This window comes from Formica exsecta, unplaced genomic scaffold (genome assembly GCF_003651465.1).
Source record: "Formica exsecta isolate Colony F162 unplaced genomic scaffold, ASM365146v1 scaffold122, whole genome shotgun sequence".
Lineage (NCBI taxonomy): Eukaryota > Metazoa > Arthropoda > Insecta > Hymenoptera > Formicidae > Formica > Formica exsecta.
Window position 1 is genome coordinate 1,082,641 of NW_021848556.1, and position 10,395 is coordinate 1,093,035.

A 10,395-nucleotide genomic window follows, 5' to 3' on the forward strand; every position below is an offset into this window, starting at 1 on the left:
TATATATATATATACGTATGTGTGTGTAATGTGTATTACTAAAGCGTTACAACCCGATTAAACTTATAATTAATTACTTTGAAATATTATAAATATAGTGTTTGCTTTGCACTTGCTTTTGCCTCTGTAAATCTTTCTTTGCAATTGTGTACAGAAGGCCGATTAACGATTCTAAGAGATGAGTCGAAAGAGGATGTTCTTCGCAGATGTTGATTCGCAAAGAGAGGCATAGGGATTAATTATTAATATCTCGAGAAAGAGAAAGAAGGAGAGAGAGAGAGAGAGAGGGAGAAAGAGGGTTTTCTCTTCGCTCGACTGACCGCAACGTTCTTTCGTTTCCTAGAAGACTCCGTTAAGCATTTAGATTCAGACTCACGTTTAAAAGCGTCTCACACTGCTGTAGTACGTTTCCTGATCCTGATTTCTTTTGACGACAAGTTCGAGATTTATCAACGTTCTAAGGACGGAACGTCAAATGGGAGGATTTGCTTCTTTCCACTCCTTAAGTAATCGAGAGATATTCGACGCGATAATTTATTTCAATTTCCCTCAAAAGCTTCGGGGATTAAATCGGGGCGATTAGTATTCGCGAAACTACGCTCAATGTTATTTTATAAATATTTTACAGTTTTTTTTTCACTCTTTCTCTCTCTTTTTCTTCTCGTATTGCGATAACATTTTGCTATCCGTGTCATCCGAAGATATCTTATGATACGTCGAAGATCGTCGTAATATAGATTTATGCGAACGGCGGTTCGCAGTGTAATCCTGAATTACATCATTGCGAACAGTCGCGAAATACACGTCGTACAAAGTAGAATTTATCGAGAACTCATGGTCTGAAGGAGCTATTTATATCACACGAATGTGTTTTATTGTTACAGAGGGGTAGCGACGAGCTTCTGTCGCAAAGTGGGGCAGTCAGCAATGGTGCTTCAATGAGTCCGCAACCTCATCACGCGGCCGACAACAACAATGACGCCAAGAAGGTGAGTACTTTTAATTAAATCAGCGAGCAGTCTCCCCATCTCCGCGCGATAATCACAGGTCCCAAAGATATTTAAAAAGATTCTGATATATAGATAATTGAAAGAGAATCTACTATCGGAGAATAATTATTATTTATCATTATTTTCAGTTTTATATAAATATATATAAATAAGGTTCCGTTCACCAACTGTCCGAGATAACGTATCGACGTATATGCCGAGACGATAATGGTCAAGCGAGTAATTTCTGTCTCGCACCGTCGATTTTATCATGGTGAAAAGGATCGTGTAGCCAGGACGAGAAGATCGTCAGCCGAGACGTGGACGACTCGCATGTTTCGAGGACGATGCGCAGTGAAGAATATACGCTAATTTTCGCGAGTGCAGTTGCGAGCGATTTGAATTTGAGTGGAACACAAAGATTTTGTGTCGGCAGCTATGTTTTGTTGAATGCTTCTTCGTCGTACCGTCCAAAATATTTCGTTTCTCCCAACTTCGAGCGCTCATTTGGTATAGTTTATGCGACACGTTGGAGTCTAGTGACGCTGTTGACGGTTTACCTCGTTCATTTTTGCCGAGTGTGTGAATTCGAATTTTATATAAATATATATAAATATATTTAGTTTTATATATAAATATATACTTATATAATAAAAATTTTTTTTTTCTCGAAATGCTCTCGGAATAAAGTCGCAAATTTGTATTTTATATATCGCGTCTTTCTTCTCGAAAGAAAATCCCCTTTTTCGATTTCGGCGATGGCAATAATACACGTGGCATGACGGAATAAAATACAAGGAACGCCGATAACTTCCTTCTCGGTTCGTCCATTTCACCGATGGCGGAAAGCGGTCGTGCGGAGCTTTTTGGGAGAGCTTTTCTCTCTCCCCCGAGTTGCCTCACGGCGAACCGACCGCAACCAGAACGCGCAACGAACCATAAATCATCGCATACCAAAGAGAAATTCGTATGCAGTGACCTCGATTGAAATGCGTCCATTGAAATCTGATCGGTCGCTTTCGCGTTCCCCGAAGAGTTCTCGCGTTCCTTCCGGCTTTCCCATCGCAACGAACGTATGGCTGTCCATCAAAGAGACCGGGAAATCGTTTTTTTATTTTTTTTTTCGGTCGAAGTCGCGCTGATTCGCTGTACGTAGAAATTTTTGACGAAACGACCCGACAAAAATTGTCGGTGGACGAACTCGCGACGTGGAAAACTTAATTTTTCACGGCGGCCGATTATTATTCTTTGCGCATAACGACGCGCGTCAACGAGAGATATGACAATTATTAATTAGTCTCGTGTGTGTGTGTGTGTGTGTGTGTGTGTGTGTGTGTGTGTGTGTGTGTGTGTGTGTGTGTGTGTGTGTGTGTGTGTGTGTGTGTGTGTGTGTGTGTGTGTGTGTGTGTGTGTGTGTGTGTGTGTGTGTGTGTGTGTGTGTGTGTGTGTGTGTGTGTGTGTGTGTGTGTGTGTGTGTGTGTGTGTGTGTGTGTGTGTGTGTGTGTGTGTGTGTGTGTGTGTGTAGCGACGAGCTTCTGTCGCAAAGTGGGGCAGTCAGCAATGGTGCTTCAATGAGTCCGCAACCTCATCACGCGGCCGACAACAACAATGACGCCAAGAAGGTGAGTACTTTTAATTAAATCAGCGAGCAGTCTCCCCATCTCCGCGCGATAATCACAGGTCCCAAAGATATTTAAAAAGATTCTGATATATAGATAATTGAAAGAGAATCTACTATCGGAGAATAATTATTATTTATCATTATTTTCAGTTTTATATAAATATATATAAATAGTGTGTGTGTGTGTGTGTGTGTGTGTGTGTGTGTGTGTGTGTGTGTGTGTGTGTGTGTGTGTGTTCGTTCGTGTGTGTGTGTGTGTGTGTGTGTGTGTCGCGAGATAATCGACTACCGATAGACGAAGAGAAATTATAGACGTGTATCTCTACGGGAAAAATTAATTTTCGGCGCTTGCGCATCGCAACAAAAAGTAGAGAGAGAATAGCCGCCCGATAGCCTGACGATTATTAATCGATCTACTTACGGGATCGCGAAAGTATAGATTATTTTGTGAATGCCATTAAGAGCACACTGTATTTATGTCCCGTTGAAATTAATAGTCGGTTCAGAGGTGAACTTTATATATTTTGTCGAATATAAAGAGTCGATAAATCTTTCGTATCAATATTTTCTTGTACGTTTATATTTATTTCAATTTTGAAAATTGAAAATGCAAAGATTAAAAATACACACATCGGGAATGAAAAAAGTAACATTTTTGCAAGTGAGAGGAAAAATGCGACGTAAGATATGGCCTTTTAGCGAGGTAACGTACCTTAATTAATATTTTGCACGCTCCGCCGTGGCGACAGCCGTTTAAGCTTCGCCTCGGGAAGAGGACGAAACAGCACTTTTCTCGCGCACCTGCTTTCGTCACGTATACTCGACGTCGTCACACGTCGTTTCGACGAAGACACGAAAAAATTGTGAAATTTCTGGAACGCAAACGACGTCGACGACGGCGTGTTTGAAAACCGCATCGGGGGACACGGTCTCATGTCTCGGATCACTCGGTTGCACGTGCACCACCGGATGTAGTCTAAAAGTTCGACCTCGTTCCTCTCCGGGCGTCGTTAATCATTTTCGTATATATGTAGTTGCAAACAGAGGCAAGCTCTGGTGGGCGAGATACGTAAAGCGATCTGCTTTCATTTTCCGCGGAATTTACCGAAATCCCTGTTTAACTGAATCGGCGAGTTTTTGCATCACCGAAAAATGTCGATACGATTTGATTAATAGTTTGATAGCGAGATGTAGGCGTTCTCGCATTAGATCGTATTTTAACACAAAGATGAACGGAATTCTCTTCGAAATGCGCGATTTTTTACCATATGTGGCATAAATCGACGAGACGAGCAGTTTACGTACACATCGCGCATTATTTTTTCTTCAACTTTACCATTATTTTTTATTATGACAAACAATGTCATTTAAAAATGTCAAGGCAATCTTAATAGCCTCGTTAAAACAACTGGCGGAGTGGGAAGTTAACTAGTCTGATTTTTTAGCAGTTGGATACACGTTTAAAATATCGTTCTCTTCATTCACATTCGAAATATATATATAAATCACGCGAAATGAATGTTAATTATTATGAAACATCCACTACAAACAACAACTTTTCCTGCGCTCTTTGATATCCTATTATTACATCTCTTCGTAGAAATTATATATATATGTTAATTAATTTTATACACATTATAATTATATTTACCAGCAAGTTACACAACCCTTCCTTTTTGTTGTCATAACATAACAAACAACAACGAATGCTACTGTTTTACAGAGCGGAAATGAAAATCATGCTGCGTCGCTTGACATTTTCCACGGTGTGCTAATAACGTGAATGCAAGAACGCATTATGATAGTGTGATGACGCGTGTAACGCGAAACCTATCGCCGATCGTTAATGTAACGGGTTTTTCACGAGAGAATGTGCTTTTTACGCGTATATTTACTCGTGACATTCCGAGGACGGATTTGGTGACAAAGCCGGAGCCTTTCCGGCTTGCCGCCTTTTACTTTGAAAATGTACGCGCTCTACTTTCCGACGAAAATTCTCATACGACGAGAGAGACTCCAGGAAATTATTAGCCATTGCCGAGTATGAACACGTTTGTTTTACGCGCCAGCTGAAGACGCAACATTTACGTGGCGTGCAAAAAATACCGCGGAAAATATCGTACTTAATTTTACATTATCGTATTTAAAACAATAACAGCACGAGAATAATGTTGTAACAAAAATTTTAAAAAGAAATAAAATTCGTGTCTACTAATTAAATTATGTGGTTAGATCGATTTATGTAATATGATAATGTAATATATATTATAATATAACGCATAATGAAATTATTACAGTACAAATAATTTGCTTCTATCTCGTAAAAAAGAAGTTTCTCTTAGAAATATTTACAAAAATGTTTCGAAATTATATTTCGTGTCCACAAGGTGATCAGAATTACGATTTGTTGGTTTCTTTCCTAAACATGGGCGAGAATAGCTTTGGGACCTTTCCCCCTCGGTTGCGGAATTGCTCCTAGCCGGAGCAATTTCGCCCCGACCCACGGTATATATTTCGGAACGACTCTGCCATAACACATATGCCTCTTACTTAATATAAATTGGCGTTTGGGAAAAGGGTCTGGAGGGTCCAATTTATCAGAGAGGAAATCGAACCCGCGCTGCGCCCGCCATCGGCGCGAAATCTGTTAGGTTAAGAAAAAAAGTCGATCCCCCTGGAGGGATGGGGAAGAGGGGCGCGGTTAAGGAAATGCAGGGGGAATCATCTTCTTACAATCCGGGAGTATGTTTTCATCTTCCTTCCCCTCTCCATAAAACTCGCTGACCGACGTACATCATCTGCTCGCTGTCATTACGAGCGTACGATACAGCAGGTGCTTTTCCAACCCTTTCTTTCTCTCTCTCTCTCTCTCTCTCTTTCTCTTTGTTTCAACATCTCTTTTTAGCTCTTTCGCTTTTAGCAACATTCTATTTTTTTACAGCATAATCCCTCTCGCGTATTTTTTAGAGCTCTTTTTCGCGTCACGCGAAAGCTCTCTGTTTTAGTGCTTTATTAGCTTATAATTAGAAAGATTTTTAAAAACCTGGTATTTGCATCATTTCTTTTGTAAATTATATAATGTATTTTTATTTACTAATGCGTTAATCGAAGAGAAGAGAGGAGATAGAAAAATTGTACCTACTTTTTTTTTAATCGATTATTTCGCTTTATAACATGCTCGCAAAAATCACGCAAATTAATCTCGCTGCAAAGAAAGCGACGCGCCGAAGAATCACTATTTCACGAAGCTTGCGGAGTGCAAAATCCGCGGTTGCGAAGAGTTGAAAAGCGAGGAAAAAGGAAGGTGACGAGGAAAGGCGAGAATTTCTCTTTCTCTTGAAAGCGCGACAGGCGGAGGAGTAGAAAAAGGAAAAGAGTCCTGCCGATGTTCGTAGACAATCCGAAGAGGTACTACGCTCGTGAAGCTCGTAGAAGCTCCCATTCATTCCGCCTTCCAGGCTGAATAAAGTTTCGAGAGAAAGAGAGCAGGTACAACCTTCCGCCATCATATTTCCACTACCTTGCCTTCGGGACTTTTCTCTCGATATCAATCGCTCCGGATTCGCCTGTAGATTTGTCCTCCTCTTCGACAAATCTCCGCGAAACGAGTGTCTCCGGTCATCTGGTTGGGATATCGTATCAATCGAGAAACAGCCGAGTCTCTGAACAGGTTTCTCGATCGTTGCTGGTCACTTAGGATTCTTTACTTAACCCTCCGACTAGCAACAGAGTGCACGTAAGTGGCAATCTCTGTTGTGTTTATGTACTTGTGATTTATTTTCTTCTGAAAATCATCGCTTTCACGCACGTGAGCGTTCTTTAAATGGGATAATATTATCTGAAAAAATTTCCTCGCAAAAATTTAAATGTAATGTATAGTATAATGTAATGCGACACTGGCGATACGATAATTCTTTTTCGATAGGTCAACGTAATGCGAGCTTGTGTCCTTCCTCGGATGGACGCAGGTACTCTCCGGAAAATCGTATAATGCGGCATTAACTCTATAACGTTGCTAAGTGGATGCGAATCCGCTTTAATACGGATTTTTAATTTGCTCTGTAAGATCCCATCTAGCGTGAATAATCGCGTTTGAGGCGCAGGGGGAAAGGGGGGAAACGCGGATTAAACGCGGGTATATAAATTGATTAGTTGCACGCTCGGCTTAATGAGGACCGTGTAATTTACATTCCGGCCGTTGTGAATTGCTAATTTTAATAATCGCGAAACTGGACCCGCTGAAACGTAAATACGTCTCTATCAGCATCCCATTTCTGTTTCGTAAATAATATCCCCTATAAAATTAATATCGCAATTTGTATTTCCATCAACTACAGAGCCGCATGATGAAGACCGTTGCGATTCTTTCGAAAATTCAGCATTTAATCTTCCATTGTTTCGCATACGTTTAATGAATCGTGAATTAACTTTTCGTAAACCGGGGCTATTTTATTAAAAACGAGAAAAACAAATCCGACAAATAACATCAATGCTCAATAATATTTTTTTAAACTTATGTAATATTTGAGTCTAGATGTTTAATTAATCTGGAGTATCACAAGAACGATTAAAATAAATTATCAAAAAATTTATTTGAGAAATTAAATATAAAGGCAAATGAAAAGGTATTGTATTTTAGATGTATTGTAAGAATTTAGGCTTTGTTACAAAATTATCTATACTCTCGTTCAGCCTTTTTCGTTTAAGCTGTTTAAATTCCTCTGCGTGTCGACTATTCGAATATTCTTAAATTTCGTAGAATAAAGGACAAAAACTTGGGACGAACTGACCGATAAAAACCATACCAGCGTGTTCGCTTTATTAGGACGGCAACGGGTCTCTTTTGTCCCCGTTTCTTTTTGATGTTCCATTTTCTACCTCGTTCCGTTCCATTATCCACGAATGGTAGCCATATCACCACTTATTCACGCGTCCACGTGTCTGGACACACTAGAGGATAAAAATGAGAGAGAAGATCGGTATTAGAGAATATCAAGGCTTCGTTAAGGGTGTTACAATGTTAGTCGATTATCGGTTCTTCGCGGCTCTTTACTTTTCTGTTTCGATCATCTTTGCCTTATAATTGTCACGATTCGTACGACATTTGTGTCCCTTAATGAATAATTCTCTATTCATAAGTATATCATTGTAAAAGCGCTTAAAAATCTGTCCAATTTTTTAACGTGTGTCATTTTCGAGAAAGTAATCGAAATAGAACGATATATTTATATCTGTCGGAAATTTCTACCAACGCATTTGTGCGGAATTTATCAGTTGTACGTTCTCCGTTTCCGCATTCTTCGCTGGAAGAATTTGTCCATGTGCTCACGCGCTTACTTGCAACTACCAATAAGTTGACGTAGCCGTGTCGGGAACGGGAAGCATTTGAGATTGCTGGCGGCATACAGTACGCGAGGAGGAATTGCCCCTCCGTTCCATTCTCCTCCGCGAATCCCGGAATTTTATATTAAAAACGTATATATACCCGCGGGAGGGTGGAAAAGGATTTGGATGGAGGGGGAGGGGCAATCGCCGACGCGGGACGTCTGAAACCGGACTGGAACTTCTCGCTGGCGTGTCTGACATATTTCATGCCGGAATGTTTCTCTCCGAATGCACCGGAACGTCGGGCACGATTTTCGAATGCCAGCCGTCCCTCGTGTGGATAATTTCGATTTCTCGATTCAAGAGCGGCAGTATCGTATCGTATCGCGCCGCGCCGCGCAAAGTATCACTGGCACGTCCACTCGACCGGCAAATATTTCTTCTCACGGCGATTAATTCGAGTTGCGCGCAACTGAATACGTCTCTTACGGCGGATTTCTGAAATTTATATATTTTTTTTTTTTCATTTTCTAGGAATGAAATGCAATTTTTAAAGTTAAAAGGGCTCAAGAACTTTAGTAATCGGTTTATTGATATAGAGATGTTATCAGGGGAGTAAATTAATAGTGTTTAATCGCATAATAGAAAAATTTTAGAATTTACTTTTTAATACAATTTTATGATCTTATCTCTGTACATTTGTATAAAATCGTCTTATAAAATAATTAATATTTGCCGTGTGTTTCGAGTAGTGCGAAGTCGGACAGAATTTCAATCACGTTTCATGTAGAATTCTGCATCCCGTGCCAATCTGTTCAAAGTCCGATGAGACACTGCCTCACATTTAGCAACATCAATTAATAGTACTTGTGTCAAATCCAAGCGACATCGAATCAAAATAGACGATGAAGAGAATCGTTGAATTAGGTTACGACTGATTTGAGCCATGATGCTACGGTCGGGAAATAGACGACCCGGCGGTGTTCTCATAATACGCACAACAATATATTACTGATAGCGATTCATCAAAAATATGCAGTCGTGTCTATAATAAGCGCGATATGTCTGAGAAAAATTAGAAAATTTATTATGTTCAAAAACTAAAAACGTGATAGAATCTCGCTTTAACATCTCAATTAACATATCTACATTTATATTATGTCATACATTTCTTTCCTTTTCTTTCCTTGATATAAAATAACAAAATTTTACGAACCGATATTTTCATCAATAAACACAATTAATTTTCAATTTAGTTTGCTAAACTTGTCTATATGTAAATATCTCTCTCTATTTTTTTTTCATATGTCGTGTGATGCAGTAACAATTTTATAACCATTTAATTGTGTCAATTACACGATCACCGGTATTATGTCATCCCCAGAAACGACGAATTGGCGATAGGTCGATGTTAAATAAAATCTCGAGGCCGCGACAAAGTCAAAAAGCATGTAAATAAAAAAAAAGCATTCTTTGCGTGATCGCTCGGCTTCGTCAATTTGCTTCGTTTTTTTACCATCCTTCTCTCCGGCGAGTTTTACGCTAAAAATGTAGATTTACGGGGTGTTCTCGATATCGACGTATATAATCGTTCGAGGGGAGCGGAGAAACCAATGATGGCAGAGCAGGAAGATTCGGTAACGCCGATCGGGAAGAAAAAATTAAAACGCGGATGATATAATTGTCACTCTGATGGTGTAGTAATATTACGAGTGGGATATATGTGCTTTTAGTCCGAGTGACCTGACAAAGCCGTCGTTTAGATAAATTGCTTCCACCTGCAGCTGTCCCGTCGAACATCGCCGGATGAATCGTGCGACTGACTGACGTTTCAGTTTTCTCGTGAAAAATGTGATTATCGTGCGATATGCAAAACGCGGATAATACGTTTCGTTTTTTAACGCAAATTTTTATTTGTAAAAATGATATGCCTATATTTATAATCTATAATAATGATAGAAAATAATTCTATAAAAAATTATTATGCACGCAAAATAATGAATATTTATAAATTATATCAAGGGAGTATGTCTACAGCTAAAGATCTGTGCAACTTACATCCACAGCTGCGCCGATTAACGATAACAATTGATCTCCACATAAAGCACGATCGAAACACGAACATCTTTATCTTGTTAGCGGACCAGCAGTCGTTACTGCGGTCGCTATTTTCTCTTTCCGGGAGGAGGGAAATTTTTTTACGTTCTCATTACATGAATTTAATGCACTGACACGTTTGCTAACGAACTCGATAACGGCAAAGGTAACGTTAACGGCACGAACGACAACCCGTCCTATCTTTACGACGGCCTTTATTTGCCGGATAAGCGGCAACTGCGGAAACGTTCTTTCGCATCGGAGGCATGCCACTTATCGAATGGAACCGGAGGAAAGCTCGTAGCGCACGTGTAAACGAGAGGAAGTCTGTCGTTCGCTCTTCCCCGCCGCGCGCCGTAGTCG

General features: G+C 39.9%; 1 protein-coding gene across 1 annotated transcript in view; it reads left to right on the top strand.

The window, feature by feature from the left end:
- LOC115244628 (polypyrimidine tract-binding protein 1) overlaps positions 1–10,395 on the top strand; it is a 251,276-nt gene that overhangs the window by 131,775 nt on the left and 109,106 nt on the right. Inside the window, 1 exon segment of the mRNA XM_029822432.1 lies at positions 885–989. Within this exon segment, the coding sequence (XP_029678292.1) occupies positions 885–989 (105 nt within the window).